At 55.5% G+C, this 20,619-nt stretch overlaps 12 protein-coding genes across 12 annotated transcripts; 7 read left to right on the plus strand and 5 right to left on the minus strand.

The window, feature by feature from the left end:
• Positions 1-153: 153 nt before the first annotated feature.
• PHYSODRAFT_483055 (hypothetical protein) lies at positions 154-814 on the plus strand (the record flags this gene model as incomplete). Its single annotated transcript, XM_009522900.1, has 2 exons — positions 154-308; positions 388-814. 2 exons carry the CDS (start codon positions 154-156, stop codon positions 812-814), a joined length of 582 nt encoding a protein of 193 aa, XP_009521195.1.
• Positions 815-931: 117 nt separating this feature from the next.
• PHYSODRAFT_484972 (hypothetical protein) lies at positions 932-1,850 on the plus strand (the record flags this gene model as incomplete). Its single annotated transcript, XM_009522901.1, has 2 exons — positions 932-1,120; positions 1,224-1,850. The coding sequence occupies 2 exons, from the start codon at positions 932-934 to the stop codon at positions 1,848-1,850; spliced, it is 816 nt and encodes a 271-aa protein (XP_009521196.1).
• Positions 1,851-1,943: 93 nt separating this feature from the next.
• On the minus strand, positions 1,944-2,877 carry PHYSODRAFT_312151 (hypothetical protein; the record flags this gene model as incomplete). Its single annotated transcript, XM_009522902.1, has 3 exons — positions 1,944-2,145; positions 2,191-2,389; positions 2,427-2,877. The coding sequence occupies 3 exons, from the start codon at positions 2,875-2,877 to the stop codon at positions 1,944-1,946; spliced, it is 852 nt and encodes a 283-aa protein (XP_009521197.1).
• A 175-nt stretch (positions 2,878-3,052) lies between these two features.
• PHYSODRAFT_555522 (hypothetical protein) lies at positions 3,053-4,067 on the plus strand (the record flags this gene model as incomplete). The annotated part of the gene is made up of 2 exons (XM_009522903.1): positions 3,053-3,244; positions 3,287-4,067. 2 exons carry the CDS (start codon positions 3,053-3,055, stop codon positions 4,010-4,012), a joined length of 918 nt encoding a protein of 305 aa, XP_009521198.1. The 3' UTR covers positions 4,013-4,067.
• Positions 4,068-4,682: 615 nt separating this feature from the next.
• PHYSODRAFT_457377 (hypothetical protein) lies at positions 4,683-4,982 on the minus strand (the record flags this gene model as incomplete). Its single annotated transcript, XM_009522904.1, has 1 exon — positions 4,683-4,982. A coding segment is annotated over one exon (300 nt), but the record flags the coding sequence as incomplete, so codon positions are not given.
• A 1,678-nt stretch (positions 4,983-6,660) lies between these two features.
• On the minus strand, positions 6,661-7,467 carry PHYSODRAFT_312153 (hypothetical protein; the record flags this gene model as incomplete). The annotated part of the gene is made up of 1 exon (XM_009522905.1): positions 6,661-7,467. One exon carries the CDS (start codon positions 7,465-7,467, stop codon positions 6,661-6,663), a length of 807 nt encoding a protein of 268 aa, XP_009521200.1.
• Positions 7,468-7,835: 368 nt separating this feature from the next.
• Positions 7,836-8,795, plus strand: PHYSODRAFT_486368 (hypothetical protein; the record flags this gene model as incomplete). Its single annotated transcript, XM_009522906.1, has 2 exons — positions 7,836-8,299; positions 8,408-8,795. The coding sequence occupies 2 exons, from the start codon at positions 7,836-7,838 to the stop codon at positions 8,793-8,795; spliced, it is 852 nt and encodes a 283-aa protein (XP_009521201.1).
• Positions 8,796-8,896: 101 nt separating this feature from the next.
• On the plus strand, positions 8,897-9,900 carry PHYSODRAFT_326872 (hypothetical protein; the record flags this gene model as incomplete). Its single annotated transcript, XM_009522907.1, has 2 exons — positions 8,897-9,384; positions 9,447-9,900. The coding sequence occupies 2 exons, from the start codon at positions 8,897-8,899 to the stop codon at positions 9,898-9,900; spliced, it is 942 nt and encodes a 313-aa protein (XP_009521202.1).
• A 1,734-nt stretch (positions 9,901-11,634) lies between these two features.
• Positions 11,635-13,566, plus strand: PHYSODRAFT_481682 (hypothetical protein; the record flags this gene model as incomplete). Its single annotated transcript, XM_009522908.1, has 1 exon — positions 11,635-13,566. A coding segment is annotated over one exon (1,932 nt), but the record flags the coding sequence as incomplete, so codon positions are not given.
• Positions 13,567-14,387: 821 nt separating this feature from the next.
• On the plus strand, positions 14,388-14,609 carry PHYSODRAFT_416307 (hypothetical protein; the record flags this gene model as incomplete). Its single annotated transcript, XM_009522909.1, has 1 exon — positions 14,388-14,609. A coding segment is annotated over one exon (222 nt), but the record flags the coding sequence as incomplete, so codon positions are not given.
• A 2,376-nt stretch (positions 14,610-16,985) lies between these two features.
• On the minus strand, positions 16,986-17,396 carry PHYSODRAFT_297387 (hypothetical protein; the record flags this gene model as incomplete). The annotated part of the gene is made up of 1 exon (XM_009522910.1): positions 16,986-17,396. The coding sequence occupies one exon, from the start codon at positions 17,394-17,396 to the stop codon at positions 16,986-16,988; it is 411 nt and encodes a 136-aa protein (XP_009521205.1).
• A 1,069-nt stretch (positions 17,397-18,465) lies between these two features.
• PHYSODRAFT_486483 (hypothetical protein) lies at positions 18,466-18,852 on the minus strand (the record flags this gene model as incomplete). Its single annotated transcript, XM_009522911.1, has 1 exon — positions 18,466-18,852. One exon carries the CDS (start codon positions 18,850-18,852, stop codon positions 18,466-18,468), a length of 387 nt encoding a protein of 128 aa, XP_009521206.1.
• Positions 18,853-20,619: the final 1,767 nt, after the last annotated feature.

A 20,619-nucleotide genomic window follows, 5' to 3' on the forward strand; every position in this document is an offset into this window, starting at 1 on the left:
ACGTTGACGGTGGACAAGCGCAACCCGAAGGCCGTGCGGGTGAGCGGCGAGTGTGACGACGTCAAGAGCTGGTACTTGAAGACGACGCCGCAGCAGGTGGAGAGCGTGAAGAGGGACAACCCGGCGGACTTCTTCATTGGGGTGGGCTTCTCCATGGGCTCGGGAGCTCTCTGGGCCGTGGAAATCGCGCACCCGGGCACGTTCGACGCGCTCATTCTGTTTGAGCCGACGCTGGACACCAAGACGCCGAGGACGGAGGCTGTGCGGTCGTACTTCGTAGCGTCCACGCTTCGGCGTCTGTCGTCGTGGTGAGAACTCGAAAGGCTTTTGATCCATGTTGAAGTGCTGCTGACTTGTCTAACACTTGTGTGTATTGCTGCTGTGCAGGCCCTCGCGCGCTGCTGCTGAGACGTACTTCACCACCGCTGAAGCGTTCGCTGCGTGGGATCGAGAGGCGCTGGCAGCGCACTTGGTCGGAGCACTCAAGGACCAAGCGGACGGATCCGTGTCACTCGCGTGCGACCCTCGACTGGAGGCCTCACTGTACTCCATGCAGGCGCTTGACTTCTCCGACGAGGAGCTGGGGCGACCCAAGTGTCCGATCCGCTTCCACTGGGGCAGCGAGTCGCACATGTGCTTCGAGAAGATGCTCAAGGCCATCGAGACCAAGTTCCCGCGCATCTACACCACTCGCAAAGGGATGCCAGGCCTCGGCCACCTCGTGGTCATGGAGAGCCCAGAGCAGACGGCGAGCAACATCGCCCAAGAGCTGCAGCAACTCGAGCCGTTCGCTCAGGCCAACGCGAAGCTGTAAGCTCTAGCCTTACAAACCGTATAGGGTCGTTATCCTCCTGCAAGTTGAAGTTGGTCCTAAACAGTGCAAAAGGTCCTCTTAGGTGTGTTCACGTCAACGTTAGCACAAGATATCTCAATGCCACCGACTCCAGCAGCGACGCTGCTCTTCGCCCATGGCGGGGGCTTCTGCAAGCAGGTCTGGGTCCCGATCATCCGCCGCCTCAAGAGCTCCCCACTCCTGCAGCAGGTCGCGACGGAGTTTGTGGCCTTCGACTTCCCTTACCACGGCACAAAACGCGACGAATCCGTGGCCCCTAAACTCGACGTGAACGGTCCCGGCGAACCAAGGGTGTGGCAACTTGGTGCAATCCACGACGGCGGAAGTGCGGCGCCAAGTGCAGTTGTTCCGGGAGAAATACGATGCAAAGGGACCGAGACCCGCGCTCATTGGCGTCGGTCACTCGATGGGGGCGGGCGCGCTCTGGAACGCGGAGGTGCGGGACCCCGGCACCTTCGACGCCCTTATCATGTTTGAGCCCGTGTATGGAATCGACGATCCGCAGAGGACGGACGAGGTCACGAGCTTCCTCGTGTCGGTGACGCTGCAGCGAGAGTCCTCGTGGGCGTCGAGACGCGAGGCGGAGACGTACTTTGAAAACCTCAAGAACTTCAAGACGTGGGATCGCGAGTCCCTCGCTGCGTACGCTCAAGGCGCTTTGGTCGAGGATGAGGCGACGGGGAAGACGGTCTTGGCGTGCCACCCGCACATTGAAGCCTCGTTGTACTGCCACGATATCCTGCGCTTCAACGATGAAGAGCTTAAGCGGCCGAAATGCTCTGTGCACTTCCACTATGGAGACCGGTCGAATATGTTCTTCATGCCCTGGTTCGAGCACGCGGTGAAGATAAGCCCCGACATTTACTGGATCGACGAGCTGATGAACAAATGCACGCACTTGCTGGTGCTGGAAGACCCCGAGACGGCGGCCAGAAAGATTCTGAACGACCTCGCGAAGGTAGCGCCATTCCGCCGCGATACATTGAGTCAACTTTGATGAGATAAATGGGTTTTGGTGGTTATTCATCGCTTTCGATTGTTCTTACTCATCCTTAGCATCACCTGACGGCCATTTCTAGTAGATTCCTACTTAGATGCGCGAGTGTGGCGCCGTTTGCTCAATACTAGTAGTAATGAGCTCCTTCAGGTCCGCCAGCACGCTATTAGCACAGCCGGCAGGGTTCTCCATCACCAGGGCATGCGAGAGTCCAGGCATTAGTGGTCGCGTCCGGTAAATCTGCGGGTACTTGGTGGCCATCTCCCCAAACGCTTTGCTGTTGTGGATCTTGGATCTGCCGCCCCCGTGGAAGTTGATGCGACAACGAGGGCGCTGCTACAGCTCGTCCGAGAGATACATGGGCGTGTGGCAGTAGAGCGAGGCTTCGATGAGCGGGTGACACGCCAAGAGGACGGAGCCGTCGTCTTGGTCGATGAGGCCGCCGCGGAGATATCCCGCCAGAGCCTCGCGGTCCCAACGAGCGAAGTTCTTCAAGTCGTAGAAGTGATCCTCCGCTGCCAGTCGCGTCGGCCATTGGGCTTCGCGCTGCAGTGTTAGCGCCACCAAGAAGTCCACGGTGTAGTCGTTTTGCGGCGTGCCGATACCCGTAGCCAGGCTCGAACAGGCTGAGGCTGGCGAAGGTGCCTGGGTGCATCACCTCCGTCTTCCAGAGCGCCATGGCCCCCATCGAATGACCGACGCCATATATTGGCGTCTTGTCGCTTTGCCCTCGCGCGCGCTGCCCCGCACGAATACGCTGCACCTGCTCGTACACTTCCTGCGGCGCCCAGGTCGTGAGGTTCTTGGCCGGGTGATCCACGCGCGGCTTCTGCGGGTCGCTGTGATCCACTTGAGCTGCCACCGAGTGGTCGTAGTTGCTGCCGTGCCACGAGAAGTCGAACGTGACGAAGTCGGCGCCTGCCAGCAGCGGCGCCGCCTTCAGCCGACGCACGATGGGGTCCCAGCAGGTCTTGCAGAAGCCCCCGCCGTCCACGAAGAGCAGCGTGGCCGCCGAATCTCGCGTCATCTTCCGGGCAAGTTGTTAAATGAGATGATCGAGAGCGTTGAACAACCCCCAGCAGCTTCAACATGACCCAAAACTTGGTGACGTCAACCACTCGCGGCGCATGACAAGGCACACAGTTGTATGCTGTGGCCTGGTCGGCGGCCTCCTGCTGCTCACTACTCGATTCTCCTGGAAGATGGCGAGTGCCAAGACCAAGGTGACGCTGGTGTTCGCGCATGGCGGAGGGTTCTGCAAGGACACTTGGGACCCCATCGTGCGTCGCCTCAACGAGTCTCAAGTGATCAAGGACGTGCCGACGGAGTTCGTCACGTTCGACTTCCCGTACCACGGCGACAGGCACGACCCAGCGGCGTTGCAGGCGTTCGAGGTGGATCTGAGCAACCCGAGAGCTCCGCGGGTCTGGAACGAGGCGCACGACCTGGTCGGATGGGTGGCTGAGGCGGTGCAGGAGCAAGTCGCAGAGTGGAAGGAGAAGACCAAGAGGGGGGACCCCGAGGGCAAGGCGCAGCATAAGCTCATTGGTGTCGGGCACTCTATGGGCTCCGCGGGGCTCTGGGCCACGGAGGTGGCGCACCCAGGGACCTTTGATGGGCTCATTCTGTTCGAGCCTGTGCTGGCCCAGAACTCGCCTGACACCGACTACATGATCAACTTCATGGTCGGTCTCACGCTGCAGCGAGCGGCCTCGTGGCCCTCTCGGGCTGCAGCTGAAGAACACTTTTACAACCTCAGGAACTTTGCCAAATGGGACCGTGAGACTCTTGCTGGATACCTGCGAGGAGCTCTCGTTGAGGCCGTGGACGGTACTGTCACGTTAGCCTGTCACCCGAACATTGAGGCGTCGCTGTACTGCCAGAAGCCGCTGTGGTTGACGGAGCACGAGCTGCAGCAGCCCAAGTGCCCCATTACGTTCCACTGGGGAAGTCGCTCCAAGATGTGGTTCCACGACCGATTCGAGGCTCTACAGAGCAAACTTCCGCACATTTACACCGTGAGGGACCCCATGGAAGGCAACTCGCACGTGCTGGTGCTGGAGAACCCTGCATTGGCTGCGGAGAAAATTGCTCAGGACCTGACAGAACTGGAGCCATACACTACTGAGGGCGAGTCGAATGCAGGAGGAAGCTCGCCATGAGTTGGAGGGGTTTACAGTTAATCCGGACAGGAGGCTGACAAGTTGGATATTAACTATGATGCTACGTGTGCTTCTACTATCTTGGCATTGATCGTTTAGGGTCTGATCATACCTGCAGCTACAAGTTCATATTACTGCTGCACTGTCAAAGCAACAACCCGATTAGGATTGAAGCTGCAATCGCTTGTATGAGCATGGGCTCGATAACGAATGCGGACGAAGTAGCAGTTGTGGTTGAGCTTGCAGGTGCTTTTGTTGCAGGTGTAGCGGGAGACTTGGTGGTAGGCGATGGAGTATTATTTGCCTGGGGCGTTTTGGTCGTGGCTTTGGGCGTCTTGGTCGCAGCAGTCGAGGGTGTCGGTGCTGGCGCATTCGACGTGCTAGCAGGAACGGAAGGTTCTGGTGTCTTGGTCACAGTAGCTGGCGAAGGCGTCGGAGTTGTCCTGGTACTACCGGTAGTTGGTGATTCAGTAGTCGACGAGGGTGTTTCAGACGTTGGTTCGGGAGTGCCTTTGACGAAACATAGTCTCAAGCTGCCTTCGAAGCATGAATACATACCTTGATCAGCCAAAGATAATGTCTTGGTTGATGGTGTTTCGTCCAGGCAATCAATGTCATCGTACAACGCCAACGTAGCGGCACCATTCGCGTCTAAGCTGGCAATGACACCAGTTGTAGCGTCGATACTGGCGTGACATTCTTCATTGGCCAAATACATCATAACACTCTCCAAAACGCTGCAGTCAGAGTCGTCTTCGTAGGACTCCACAACCAAGTAAGAGGATCCGTCAAAAGCATCCGCAGCAAAGTCCAAATAATCACTAGCACAGTCGTGAGATAGAAAAATTGCCGAGCTTCCGGTTTGAACGCAGTGAGACGAACTTGTAGAAGTGCAGGTGGGCTCTCTCGTGAAAGCTATTTGAACCGGTGCCTTGGTACAATCGTTGCTATCATGGACCATGACAGCGGTCCATTGAGTCGTGAGGCCGCCCAAGTAGTACTTACTCGCACCCTCAACGCACGAATGTGACTCGAGATAAGTGTTTGCCACCGGAGTAATCTCTCCAGAGCTGGCACAGTCGGGTTGATCATAAGTAGTGATCGTTGCTGAGAGTTCATCATGTACCTCGACTGAAAAACTCGTGAGTCCATCCAAATTGTTGTGGCACAAGCCATCCGCTGCACGTCCAAGTCGAACGATGGTTGTACTGCTACAGACAAGCACGCTTCATCGCAGAGCGATTGCACTGATGATTATTTGGAGTTCTCCCAGGCTGCATTCGGTGAAAATCACCCGTACGTGGTTGGTTGTCGACAAGTACATCGGCGAAGGCGATTGCTCAGTGCTGGAAATCGTCACGGTGTACCAGCGGCTCGCACGTGAATTCGCTAGTTTTACTGAGATGTTGCTGCAGTCACCATTTTCATACGTAGCAATGGCCTTCCATTGTGGCGTCACTCCGCCGACATGAAACTTAATACTGCTATCAGTAGGACACTTCTTAGCAGCAAGACTGATACGGTCCATTACCAGAACATCCCGAGAATGGGAAAAGTTCGAACGTCACTGTGCCACCTGCTTGCAACTTGATGATGTAACTCGGCCCAGCAACCGCAACACAGGAGCCGTCGGCTGGGTAGATCATGTAATGCTCCAGCTCTGTGCAGGTAACTTGGTCGTAGTACCATTCTTCCACCAGGAACGGGACTTCCGAGCCAAACGTGCTTACCGTAAACGCAACATAGTCCTCTGCACAGCTCCACAAGTCTTGATCGGGGCCAGAGCACACTGCACTGGCGGGATTCTTTTCGGCTTCGCAGACAAAACAACGATTAACTTAAACATTTATGGGCTTCGAGCACTCGCTGTCCTTAAAGAACGTCATGATTGACCACTTGCTGGTCGCTCCACCCATGTAGGCGATTTGATCCGCGTTTTCTGCACAGGATGCCGCGGTAAGTTGTGCAGTGTTCCACTCGACTTGGCTGGCGCTGGAACCCGAGCACTCGACGTTGGTAAATGTTGTGAGTGTCATCCAAGTTTGAGGCTTTGAAGATCGATACTCCATCTTCAGCGGCGTGGCAAAGACCGTCAGCGATGTAGGCCTCCACTTGGTTGAGGACGCTGCATTCTCCCCTAGCATCGCTGAATGTCTCGACAACAAGATAAAGTGACGATGGGAATGCAGTTTGAAGTACGCCCTTGTAGTCCGATGTCGTCGTACAGGCTTGTGCGCTGTAGATGGATGACGCAGCGACTGCAGAGCACGTTGGAGTCGCTTGAGACACACAAGTTGGATCTGCAGTGAAAGTAAACTTCGAAGGGGTCGAGGAGCAAGCAGCGTCGTCGTAGAGGGCTACATAGGAGAGCGGAGACGCAACAATCGTCCCCGCGAACACGACCAGGATGGCCCAGAGAACGAAGTGGGGCTGCATCTTGTCGACCACGGAAGGAGGTCGATTCGATCGTGAACAGAGCGACCCTCGGTTTGTAGACGTTGTATAAGTTTACGTGTAAATTTACAACTTAGGAACTGTCTTCAACTCTGCAGCTGAACATTTTTGTTTTTCTTTACATGAACATATATATATATACATACAAGGATCCCCTGGGTACCGATCGGTCCTCCATCGATCTTACGTTAATCCTACAACTCCGCAAAGGATGCATTGAAGCAAGCGATCTCCTTGAGGTCGGCGTGAATCGCGGCAGCGCAGGCCATCGGCTTCTCCATAATGAGGTTGTGCGTCGTGTTCTTCATGGGCGGATGGTTCTTGTAGATCCGCGGCCAGCGCTCCTCGACGCTCGCGTAGTGCTTGAAGTCAAACAGCCACGTGTCGTCGCTACTGTGGAAGGAGACCGGGCAAGCAACTCGCGCCATTTCTTGGTCGGATGGCCACAAACGCTCTCTGCAGTAAGCCGCTGCCTCGATAGTCGGGTGACACGCCAACACGACAGTTTCCGACCCGTCCTTCTCGGGGACAATGGCTCCCTCAAGCCAGCACGCGAGGCTTTCGCGATCCAAAGTTGCAAGACCTTTCGACCTCGTGAAGTACTCGACGGCGGCTTCACGAGTCTCCCACCGGTGCTGTCGCTTCATGGCAAAGTTGAAGATGTACTTCTGGGTCTTGGCGTCACGAGTGCCAGGCTCCTCCACGACCGGCTCGAAGAGCACCAGGCCAGCAAAAGTGCCGGGGCGCTTCACTTCGACATTCCAGAGCGCCGTCGCCCCCGCCGAGTGTTCGACGCCGACAATGGGGCACTCTCCAAACTCACTCCGAAGTCGGAGGACTTCTCGGCGGAGGGTCTCAGTGTTCAGCGTCACGAACTTGCTCGCCGGGTGCTCCACCGTGCACGCAGCTTCATCGACAACCGCACACACGCTCTTGGATCCGTGATACGGCAGATCAATGGCCACAAACTCCGTATCGGGCAGGCGATGCAAGAGCGGCATCTCCTTGAGGTGGCGCTGGATCGGCCTTCAGATCTCCTTGCAGAAGTTGGTCCCATGCACGAAAAGCAGGATCGGGGTGATAGTTGACGGCGTCGCCATGCTCTTGGTAGCTGTGTGAAGGGAGGGGAATTCCAGACTGCTGCTCCAGCTTACCATCGACCCCATCAATGGACCGGGGTCTTCCATCCCAATGTCACCGAGAGATGGCGTGAGTCCCCCATGACGTCAATTCTTGCGAATCCCCATGTGGCCCACGGATGCCAATGCCGGGATAGTTTGGCTTGTGAGTGCCGATAGGACTCCCTGGGGGTTCAACAGTGTCGTAAACAGTCCGCTGGTATCATTTGTCGCCCCCCCCCCCCAAGCCGATGCCGAAGCTGCCTCCGGTTGTGCTGTTCGCCCATGGCGCGGGCTTCTGCAAGGAGATCTGGGCGCCGATCATCCGCCGCCTGCAGCAGTCCGCGCTGTTGTCTGACGTTAGCTTCGTGAGCGTGGATCTCCCGTTCCACGGCTCCAAGCGCGACAATAGCGTCGCCGCCCAAGTCGACGAGAACGGACCCCACGTGACGCACCCGGCCAACAATGTCATAGCGATGGCGTCCGAGGCGCTGCTGCAAGAGGCTCAGGCGCTGGCTGCTGCTGGTCGACCGGTCGTTGGCGTCGGCCACTCCATGGGCGCGGCGGCGCTCTGGAAGGCGGAGGTGGCCAACCCCGGCACGTTCAAGGCGCTCGTGCTGTTCGAGCCCATCTACGGGCCGCCAATGCGCAGAGGCGGCCCCGACCGCCCGTACAACTTCATGGCCGACGTGACGTTGAAGCGCGAGTGGAAATGGTTCGGCCACTGCCTTGAGTCTGCTGCTTGACGTTATACTGACCGACTGTTTGCTGTCTGCAGGCCCTCGAGAGACGCCGCCAGCAGCTTCTTCAAGAACTGGAAGAGCTTCTCGTCCTGGGACCGCGAGAGTCTCGCGAGCTGGTTGGCAGGAGCCGTCGTCCCGGACGAGCACGAGGACGAGGCTGTAGTGCTGGCGTGTCACCCGACTATCGAAGCTTCAATATACTGCGGCGGTCGGCTGTGGCTTTCATCTGAGGAACAGGCCAGAACCAAGTGTCCGACAACGTTCCACAGCGGCAGCACCACGAGACTCTTCCGCCAGGAAGTGTTCCAAGCCATCGCAGCTCGTCGTCCCGAGATCTTTAAAGTGCACGCTCCTATGGCCGGCAGGTCGCACTTGATGGTGCTGGAAGACCCCGAAGCCTGCGCCGACGCCATCGTATCGGACCTCAAGGCCTTGGGCGGCTTCAACACTGCCCCCGCCCGGCTCTAGTGTAGCCATCTTGCTCTCTCGCTGCTAATTGGTTCGTAAACAGCGATTGTGTGTCAACCTCAGTCATTCACTGTCGGTCTCAGTCGGGAACTCGCCGAGCCATGGCCAAACCGGGGGCGACGCTGCTGTTCGCGCATGCCACGGGCTTCTGCCAGCAGGTGTGGGACCCGGTTATCCGCCGCCTGAAGCTCTCGCCGCAGCTGCAGGGCGCGGTGGAGCGCTATGTGACGTACGACCAGCCGTACCATGGGGTCAACCGGGATGACTTGGTGCCCGGTCGACTGTATCACAAGAACAACAACCCCAAGTCGCCCCGGGTGAAGCACCCGATGAACGACTGGCCGGAGATCAGCGCCGCCGCCGCGTGGGAGCAGGTGCTAAAGCTGCAGTCGGAAGGGGATCAACAAGGCCCGCTGATTGGCATTGGCCACTCCATGGGAGCGGCGGCGCTCTGGGCCACGGAAGCCAAACACCCCGGCACCTTCGACGGCCTGATCCTCTTTGAACCCATTTACGGAGAGGTCGACGCTTCGTACGATGGGAATGCCGACTTCTTGGTGTCGCTGACGCTGGCGCGTGAGAGTAAATGGTACGTTTAATATTGAAGGAGCCGTGTTGGAGGAGATATCTGACCCAGGACTTGTGTTGTAGGCCTTCGATGGAGGCTGCTGTGTCTCACTTTGAGAACTGGAAGAACTTTTCGACGTGGGACCGCGAGACTTTAGCAGGTTGGATCAAGGGTGCGGTGGTGTACGACGAGAAGCAACAGGCTGCGGTGCTGGCGTGTAACCCGCTCATCGAAGCGTCAGTGTACGCTGGTTCTCGGTTGTGTTTGACTGAGAGCGAGCTCGCTGCACCTCGTTGCCCGGTCAGTTTCCACAGTGGAGACCGCACCAAGCTCTTTGACCGCAGCGTGTTCGACGACTTTGTTGCTAAGCACCCGGACGTGTACACCAGCCACCCTCCGCTGTCCAACACGTCGCACCTGATGGTCTTTGAAGACCCGGATGCAACTACCGACGCCATCCTGTCGGATCTTAGGCAACTCACTCTTGCAACAGAGCCTCTGGAGGCCCACTATAAGTTGGACCTCCAGAGGCTCTAGGTGACCTTTAGCGGTGTCCGCGCAGTACAGGCTGCTAATTTTTGTGAATAGACTTTAGCACACACGACTCAAGAGCTTTGGCCTTTGCCATGCCCCAGATGCTAGGCAACATGTATTATTATATAATAGTACCTGCCTTCAGACGAATACTACTTACGAAATACAGTTGTGATGGCTAATACGCTGACGGTCGAATATGACGAGGGTCAGCTTGCACGAATGGATGAATTCAAGCGAGCTTAGATACTACTTCGACGCATGTTTGTCTGCAAGCGCCTCCATCTCGAATAGCCATCGTGATGAGGAATGCACCCAGCTGATTTGTTGATCCATATAGCTGTCACGTGGCTGTTGAATGTCTTGAGCACTTGAGTGTAAATCCACAACTGAGTTTGAATTAGCTGCCGGAAGGTTTATCTACGCTCTTCGCTCTCCTGGATGTCTTCGTAGTTTACTTCAGCATCAACATCAAGCATGTGCCAAGGCTTCTCACCTGAAGCCTGGTAAACGTCAAACATGCAGCCGTGCTGCTGTTCTCGGAGAGTAGCACGAGCGTTCTAAGCAGCACGTCACTGCGGCTGCTCACAATAGCGGGCTCGCTTTTGACCGCTACTGATAGCAGTTTCTGTGAACCGCTTCTCGAGGATGCCTACTGCTGCAACAGCTTCTCAAGAAGAAGAAGAAGATGGTCTATTGTCCCTTTAGTTCTAAGTTGCTGCCTATAGAGAGCGTACCAGGCAAAAAGAACCTGGCTCTCTGAACTTGCGAACAGGAAATAGCCTTCTGGTTTCTTTCCTTCCTTCCGAGATCTCTTCTTCCTGTCCTTGCGCTTGTCGACGACTTCCTAACCACCGGCGGGGCACAACGAGGTGGGTATTGTGTGAAGTCAGCATTGCTAGAAACTGCGAAATAACGCATCAGTAAAAGTTACTCATTAAGTATCAGTGATAACTTATGTTGGAGTTGGTCTTCTCGACCAATTAGATCGCTTCAAATGTATTGTCTTTTTTAGATTTGACTTTGGTGTAGCCACTTTCGCTTAAGTACGATAGAGAATCCTCCCCGTCAGTTGAGAATCTGCCAAGTCAAGGAAAGATGCTCCTCACTTACTGGATCATCGGAGCTTGGGATGTATACACCACACCTTCTACGAGCCCTGGGGAGAGCCGGGCTCCTGGGCTCTTGGGTGAACCCAAAAAGTCGCGAGCTCGGGCTCCTGGGCTCTTGAGTTCAATAGGTTAAGTGAAAGGAGCCCTCCAGAACTGTGAGCTCTCGTTAAGGGCCCCCCCTCACCTGTGTTAAATATCTCGCTGATGATTGGCCGTCATTGAAGTATCTCCAGGTTCTAACCTGAAAAGGCATAGGAAAGAGGGCTTCTCCTTGAGGGGAAGGAAGGACTATCGGCGACGCTGGGGTGGCCACGGAGCGGCTGTACACATATGAGCGGCGCGAGATCTTCTAGTGTGGCGATCTTTGAGCTCGATCTTCTAGCGTGGCGCATCGATCACGCGAAGTTGCTCGCCTTAAGTCTAGGTAAAAGTGGCCAATCAGATATTACTATGAAGAGCCCTTCATAGATTTGAAGCTAAATTTGGGGAGCCCTGGAGGGGAGCCAATGGGGAGCCCGAACCAGGGCTCCTTGATCTCGTACTTACCATGAGGGAGCCTATTTTGTGCGACTTTTGGCTCTCGTTTTAGGGGGAGCCCACTTTTGATGTAGACGGGCTCGGGCTCGTAGAAGGTGTGGTATACACTATCCTCATCGACGAGCGGATGCATGTGGCTATCCTGAAGAAAGCGATCAAGGACAACGACCCGCTTGCAATCCAATGTAGCGCTGCGGACCTGCAGATCTTCCTGGCCAAGACAAGGGAAGGCGTGTGGCTGACGGCAGACGACGTGATGGGCGATGTGCGCGATATCAGTGGCATGAAAGAGCCGAACGTCGGGAACGCGACACTCCGCGCGTGCAGCTTATCGGAGGAGAGCACGCGGGTCGAAGTATCAGATGAGGACCTTGTAGCAGGGAAGGGCCCTGTGCACGTGGTGGTGAAGATCCCATCGGTGCAGCAGCCCCAGTCAAGTCTAGCGCAGCCGCAAGCTGCCCCAAAGCCGCAATGGAAACCTGTGTACGAGACTCTGGTGTCATTGCAGAATGAGACGCTGTATTTTGTCGACCGGAAGCAGGCTGTGAAACAGCTCTGTGAAGTTCACAAGTCGGTGTACATCGGCGCCAACTTCAACCGCCGAGCAGACGCGTGGCCCATAGCTCTTGCGGATAACGAGCTCGGGATCGGGAAAAGCGAATTTGCGAGGCAATACATTCGATGCTGTCGCGAGCAGTGGCCCGAGGGAGTGCTCGCTCTTCAAACCTTTAAAAGGTCATTGGGGGCTTGCAGAACGATCGTGGTGGACATCGACTACGCTGTTTTCGTCAATGCTTGGGATGGCGATGCTAAAACGTTGGAGAAAGCTTTGTATCGAGTCATTAACGCAGTGCTAGCAAGGGCTGTGATTGACGAGTTGGAGCTGCCCGACGGAGCCGAGCTGCCTAATTACCTTTGCGCGCCAGAGTCGGTCGACGCTCGGACGTTTGTTCATTGTTTGGTTAGAGATCTTGGACCTGTGTTCATCGTTTTGGACGAGATTGGTCGAGGGTTTGAAAATATTCGATCGGGGTGTGCTGATATGGCGGAGGAAGAGGCTTCGCGAAACTTGTTTTTGGACTTCTGCTCGTCCGTGTTGAGCACCTGGATGAGCACGCGTCACGTCTACTTCTTGTTGGTCGGCTATGCGCCATTCCTGCGGAATGTGGGGGAGCGGAAAGACGACAGGCCTCACAGCTCCAGTAAGCAAAGGTTCATTCGCCTGAACTTGCAGCTGATTCGTCCCAAGAAAATCGAGCAGATTATCCGGCACACGTGGGTCGACGATTCGAGCACTATGACTCTACAGCAACGATGGGGGCTGCAATCGAAGAAGGATGTAGCCAAAGCTGCTACGAAGATGTACGAGAAAACCTGTGGCCATCCACGCACAATGATCCAGATGTTCATCCTTCACGAGTCGTACAAGGCTTTTCGCGCTGCTAGCGTGAACCGTTTTGACTCAGAAGAAGGTCAAAAGGAGTGGGTAAAGATTTTCCGCGAGCTGCGCTATTGGCAAAAGACTCTGGACGGCCTGAAACCACAACTTCTTGAAAACAAAGTGATCGACTTGAGCGACGACTCTAAATGGCCGCACCTTCCGAAGTCCCCGCAGAAAAAGATTTCGTTTGCCATCATCATGGAACGCTGTCACTTACGGTGGGCAGGCACGGTAAAAAAAGCCCGGATCTACGCGCTTCCAAGAATTCTGACTGCGATCGTCAGCATCGTTCAGCCGCTGCGCCTGTGCATCAGAACCATTGACCCTCTCATCGACGATGTCACACTAGCGTACGCGACCGTGTTTGAGTGGGCGTGCCTCAAGCGGTTCCAAGAGCTTTTCTCGGAGCCAAGTGAACCGCACACCGTGCTGAAAAACTTTTTCGGTACGGACACGGAGTTTGACAAGTGGGGCGAGGTCCACTTTCCGAGTGATCATGTGGATTTACCGAAGATCACAAAAGCGACGACTTGGTTCGTAAGTTGCGCTCTTCAATGTTGCTTGCCATCTTGTCTCTGATCTTAGCAATGCGCTGCGAATCCGACAGGGAACTTGGGTACCGTTCTCGTAGCATATTGAGAGTCTGAGAAAAGTAGCCTAGCGCCGTAGATTTAGCCAACAATCCATCTCCCGAACGTGCTCTGTTGCTCTTTTTAGTTTGGAGAAAAATAGCGAACGCTGTTAGCAAGGAATAAAAATTCTGGGTAGGCAGGCTAGGTCCCTTGGTCACTTGAGCAGTGCATCGTATCTAGCGTTGTCGGAGTTAGCGCAGCCGACTCGAGAAACTCTGCAAAGTATTTCTCAGTTGCTTGTTCTTGACCCATTGTCCCCGCAGGCGTGTCTAGCCCTCGCGCAGCGCGCCGCATGATGGCGGTTGCTCTTCCAGATGCGTTAACTGTGAGAATGAGAGTGACGGCAGCTAGACACCGCAGTTGTAGCTATTCATAGCGTAGTGCCAGGCTGAACTACAGAGCACTTATTCGATAACCAAACTTTGTACTTGGTTTCAGTATGGTTTATTTCACTGTAAGAAATTCATACTACTCTGCTAGTAGCCGTTCTCGTCAATACTTAAAGTACTCATTAACAACTTGACTGTGTGGTACAGTTCAGCTCGACTGCGAATCTACAACTACCAGGCGTCGAGGTGATGCATTTCCCACAAATCCTACTGTATCAATGTGCTATCCCTTCCCTACATGCACTTCTGCACTTTCCGTCTACATGCACAGATCTGTATTCCAGCCCTATTCGAATGCAGCAGCCCCCTCCAAAACCCACCATCTTGAAAGCAAATCAGGGAACGTTTCGTGTTTGGAAGAGGTTTCTTACTGAATCAGTGTCGTCAAACGGGCACGATTGATGACTACGTGGCTCGGTTTCGGCGTCTTATCGCTAGGGTGCGTGACATGAGCCAGCTGGACCAAATCGATCGTTTCTGCGATGGTCTTAAGGCGGAGACTCGGAAGGAAGTCAGCTATCGTCGCTGTTCGACTCTGTCGCAAGCTATTGAGCAGGCCCAGGCTTACGAGCGTACCCATTTCGGCAGTGCTCAAGGTTCGCCATGCGCTAGAGCGGTGCGATCCGATCTACCTGCGGACGAAGAGGGCCCGACTCCCCGGTGGACTCACGCAACGTGTCAACAGACACCTGGGCCCCAGCAGCCCCGACACGCCACCACGGCACGCTCGACCGCACGCCCGGCGGCACGCACCCGACTCTTCGACACAGCGGGCGGCCCCGCTCACTATTCCTACCTCCTATACTGGGGGCAGCTCGCGTCTCCACCCGCGGTACTACAGCAACGCATTGCCTCACCACGACCTCAGGAATGGAAACCGATCAACTAGGAATAGTTTAGGGTAACTCACTTAGACGTCAAAGTGCCAGCTTCCAGCAGGCTCCGAAATAAGGGCCTAAATATACGCCACCAGGTCAAGTACCTGGGGCCTTCTCTCTCTACAGCAACGCATTGACCCAACCTTTTCGGCTGTTGGTCTGCTGCTCGGCGGCACCGTCGTTCTCGGCAACCCACCATCGGACAACAACACGCCCACGCTGCTGAGTTGCTCCACGGTTACGCCTGCAAGGACCCAGCTTCCTACCACGCTCGGCAACAACCAACACCGGCTGCTCGTCCACACCCGGGGCCAAGTAGCGCAAGATCATCAGTTCGAGCATGGGGGGCGTCAACTGCTAGCTGTACCGCAACGGGCACGTTATCCATGCACTACATGCTCTCTCTAGTTCTCACTGCTATCTCGTGCTACTAACGTTATGCGTGTGCTCGGACAGTTGGGCCAGCAGCTCGTTCCCGATCACCTCAGCGAATTATTCGGGGGTAGCCCCAACTCGCACTCCCTCCGTGAGCTTGATGGGGCTCGCCTTCAATAATCCAGAACGACTGCTGACCTCCCAACGTGCTTTAGTATGCTCAAAGGAAAGTCGATTTTTAAGCCTTTTGCGGCAAACCGGTCCAAAATGGCACGTTTGGATGCCTGCCCGTTTTGAGTTTGTCACCACCCTGAAGGCTGCGACGAGTTTCGTAAATTACTAATCTAGACATTGGCGGAAATGCCGTACTCACTTGTCAAGCGAAGTAGACTACGATGCATCCTCGGGCGGATCCTACAGCCATGCGAGCAACAAACGCCGTATAGAAGAGGGACTAAGGTAGATGCAGTTGTCGATGCAGAATATCTTACATTCTTTGAGCAAGTAACAAGGAGAACACGGCGCCCAGCGTAACGCTGTAGTGTGGAACTTGCCCAATGAGTAAACTTACACAGGTGCTTACTCTATACTCACTCGTCAATCTGCGTCGTGGAGCTCAAGTCGCCTGGAGGACCAATCAGCGACGACGGCTCCCTGGGGGAGCCAGTCGTTCCTTGCGACCGGAGCTCTAATGGACGGCGTGCACCTGGCCAGCGTGCTTGCATGCCTGGTCGGGCAGCTTGAGGGTGACGCCTCGGACCAAGCTGGTGTCTGCATCGCTGCGAGCGGTGATTTATTGCGGCGACTTCGTCGTCAGCCGGAAGGTGGGGCTGTGGGGGCCCACGGCAGTCTACATGTAGATTGCCGCGCCGTTTCTCGTTAGATATCAGGCCGCCGTGGGCCCGCCTGGAAGTCATTGTCTACATGTATTTGCAGGCTTAACACTGATATGGCAGGTCACCGGATCGGTGGGTGTGGGGCGCGAGGACGAGATGCCACCTCGCGTGTTATCCCACCCACGTCACTATATCTCGCAGGCCGACGACCTGAGGCGCCGAGCAATTAGTCACCGAGCGCGCGGACGGACGCCACCGCGCACCAGCTCCTCAAGTCAAGATAGCTCGCGGAATGACGACCCCTGGCGCCGAGCAACGCGTCAACGGGGTGCGAGAGTGGACGGATCTCGCTTCCAGCCCCCACCACCTCAAACGAGTCAGCGTGGGCTGTGCCACGCTGGTGATCAAGTGCGCGCTTCACAGTGACCTCTGCCGGCCAGACGTCAGCCCGTAGAGCCCCCACAAGACACCTACTTCCCACTGTAGAATAGCACACAGACAGCGGAGCACGGATGACGGAAAGCGGGGAGTTACGGACGGAGCAAAGAGGACGGAGCGAAGAGAACGGAGCGAAGAGAACGAACGGTGCTGAGGAGGCTTGTTGTTTAGCAGGTAAATTGCAGAGTGAGCTTAATACACGGGACATCTACTTCCACTGGCACCCTCGTAGCAGAGACCTCGTGGGGGAGGGGGGTAGCACGGTCAGGATGGGCTGCAATTCGTCGATACTGAGCTCTCTGCCAATGTCTCGTGATGCACAGCGGCGTGGCGAAGCTTGACTTGCTGGCAGCAAGCTTACGGGGCACTCGTCGACTCGTGACGGACGGTGAGTCTCCGAAGGAGGCCATCGATTTGCCTTGCAGGCGATGACAGTCGTTGACACGGCAGCTACATTACATTCTCCACCCCAGAAGCTTGACCCGATGAGGTCGAACGAAGGTTGTAGCGTGAGCTGCGTGTTGGGGCTTGGCGTTGGCGGTCCCTACGAGCGACTGGGTTTGTCTGTGCTGTTGGCCTCCGCTGCAGGTCCGCAAGTAGGCCATTCCAGTGCGCCAGTATATTGCTTTCCGGTTCCCAGGACTGTTGCGAAGCTGGCTCGTCAAGCCAATCGACCAGAAACTCTCGACGGCCATGGTGCTTACGTTGCTTCACCAGTTTGTTCACAATGTGGACTCGCTGACCAGCCTCGTCGAAGAGGAAATCTGCGGCTTGATAAATCTTGCGACCGATCAAATGAGTAGGCGTTCCTGGTGATTTCTTGAACCGCTCGACGTTGAATACGAAATGAAGCTGAGACATTGACGCCGGTAGCTGCAGCTCGAACGTAGTGGCCGAAAGCCTACGGCAAATCCGAAATGGTCCGATGTACCGGGGCAGCAGCTTGTTCTCCACGTCTCCTTCTACTACGTGGTGCTTTGTCAAGTGCGATGCATCGAGAAATACCCACTCGTCAACCTTGTACTCCACTTCCTTCCTGCCTTGATCATAATATTTCTTTTGCCGCTCCTGGGACGCAAGTTCTCTCGCATATGTTAAATGATGCGATGCCACTCCGACCAAAAGATACTCCCCGCAGACGTCGGTGCTGCCGACGGGACAGGTGGCTGGCGAGGAAGCTGCCCGTGTCGAGCTGGAAATGCGAGTATCCGGAACTGGCCGACACCAAGGTTGCGTGGGCAAACTCCACCAATGGCAACTTAAAGAACCAGTCTGCGCCATAGTGACTGGTGACACACCGTAGACTGTCTTCTAGCGTCCGAATCTGCCGCTCACTTTGCCCGTCCGCCTGCGCGCGGTAAGCGACGGTCATGGAGACCTTGATACCGGTCAACTCCATCAACGCCGTCCAGAACTCCGATGTAAACTTGGGGTCCCTGCCCGACATGATCACACGCGGGAATCCATACTGGCGGAAGCAGTGACGAAACATAAGTTCTGCCACCGTAGCTGCGTCGGCTGTCTTAGTCGTGGGTATGTAGCACGGACGCTTGGTAAGCTTGCACACCACGATTTGGATGGCATCACACCCGTTGGAGGCTGGTAGTTGCGTTAAGAAATCCGTCGTGATGACTTCCCATGCGGCATGGGCCATGCCACTCGAGGAGCTGATATCGGGCGAAGTAAGCCTTGGCGACGTCTCCCGGTCTTATTGCAAAGACACATCTCACACGTCGTCACATATTCACATACTGATGAACCCAGAAGTACCATTGTCGGATAGCGATACAAGTGCGAAGTACACCTGGGTGTGCAGCAACCGCAGCATCATGGAAATCGTGATACACCTTCAGTAGTACGGCCTTCACTCTCGGCAGGCAGACTGGCTTCACTCTATCGCGCGTCTTAAACTGCATCAACCCGGCCGTGTTCAGTTCAAATCTCGCCACGGTCTGACCTTGGGACAAACGTTTCTAGTCGGCTTTGAGAGTCGGATCGCTTGAGTATGCAGCAGGGCGAAAAGAATTGACGACGTGTTAGATCTTGGTGTCGGGCTGACGTTGGTGTTTCTAGAGTGCTGTCTGGTAGCTGCCGCAAAGGTGTAATCCCCACACATCACCGCAAGATCTCGGGTTACCATCGACGTGTCGTGGCGTTCTGCTGTCCGGGACAAAGCGTCAGCGACGACGTTTGCTGCACCTGCGCGGTGTAGGACTTCGAACCGGAACTCCGAAAGGTACCCCAACCACCGCAACAACTTGGTCGACAACTTTTTGCGCGATGGGGCCAAAATGTACCGGCACGCAATGTTGTCCATGAACAGACGAAACGGAGCATTGATTAAGTACACCCTCCAGACCTCAAAACACAGCTTGATAGCGAGCATCTCCTGTTCCACTGCCGACCAACGCCGCTCGGTGGGGATCAACTTCTTGGAAAAGAAGGCCACTGGCAAGTCATGTCCATTCTTCATCTGGGAGAGCACGCCACCAACGCCAACACCAGAAGCATCCGTGGTGACAATGAACGGGAGAGCAAAGTTGGGTAGCTGCAGGACGGGCGCTTGAGTCAGTGCAGCTTTGACGACGTAGAACGAGTGCTCTTGCGACTGCTCCCATCGCCATGTCACCTGGTCCTTCAAGAGATCACTGAGGGGCGCGAGCAGTGTGGCAAAATCCGCAATGAACCTTCGGTAATAGCCCACAAGACCCAAAAATCGCTGTAATTCTCTTCGATTGGTAGGGACCGGCCACGCCGTTACAGCTTCCACCTTACGCGGGTCCACGTGAAGTCCGTGCGAACTGATCACATGGCCTAAGAAGGCTACTTCGGTCTGCAGGAAAACACACTTCTCCAGTCGGGCGTAGAGTCGGTTTGAGCGGAGCTCTGTCAGGACAGCTTCCAGGTGTTGCAAGTGGAGCTCGGCGGTTGCACTGAAGATGCCGATATCATTTAAATACACCACCACAAATGATCCGAATTTAGCGCCACCAAAACTCGATGCCATCAGCCGGGTCCAAGTGCCCGGCATCCCCGCTAGTCCCATAGGAGCAACCAACCATTCATACTCGTCCTGCAAAGTCTGGAAAGCTGTCAAATGGCGAGAGGACGGGCCCATGCGCAGCTGGTGATAATCAAACGCTAAATCAATTGTTGTGAGGACGCGTGCACCCTCCATTTTGTCGAATAAATCGTCAATCCGCGGAAGAGGGATCTTTGGCACTTCTGTCTGCGTGTTGTCATGTCGATAGTCGATCACCCAGCGCACCGGCGCTTCTGGATCTCCACTGCGAATCCACTTAGCCCGCGTCGGAGCCTTCCTTGGCGTGGGGTCTTTCTTCGGTACAGCGAAAATGTTTGAGACCCACGGAGAGTTACTCACTCGCACCCAGTTCCGCTCCAGCATGGAGTTCACAAACGCTTGGAGTGCTTGTTGCTCAACGGGCGACAGTCGATACGGGGCCCACGCGCGCCCGGCTTGAGCGTGATCTCATGCTCGATATCGCGATTCGGGGGCAGCTCGTTCGGAAGCCGTTCGGGAAAGACGTCCGCAAAACGCGCTAGCAATGGCTGTACGCGTTCATCCACTGGGCGCTGGCAGTTTGACGTAATGCGAAGCATAAAAAATCTCCACATAGTGACCGGCGACTAGTCGCTGTCGAAACTCCTCTGTGATAATTGGCTGTAATTCGTCCCGAACCGCAGTAATCGACCGTTGCTGCCAATCAATCACCTGGTTGGACTTGCGTAGCCATTCCTGGCCCAAAATCCCGTCATAGTCGTGGCTGATTGGCCACTCCATGTAACGAACAGACGGAAATCAAACTCGACCGTTGCCGAAACATCAGCTGTTGCCGTGGGCGGGGACAGCTGACCGTCAAATCCTTTCACTTGAACGGTTCTCGGAGTCTTATTGCCTGCCACCACACCGGGCTTGAGGATGTTGTGCGTTGCGCCCGAGTCGATTAGTAGGCGAACCGCGTGCCCATCCACGGTGGTGTTTTGAATGATCAAGCTAGCCGATGACTGGCCGGAAGTCGCAGCATGGACTCCCACCGTACTAATGTCGACCGGATAACACGCC

This window comes from Phytophthora sojae (genome assembly GCF_000149755.1).
Source record: "Phytophthora sojae unplaced genomic scaffold PHYSOscaffold_2, whole genome shotgun sequence".
Taxonomy (NCBI): Eukaryota; Oomycota; class Peronosporomycetes; order Peronosporales; family Peronosporaceae; genus Phytophthora; species Phytophthora sojae.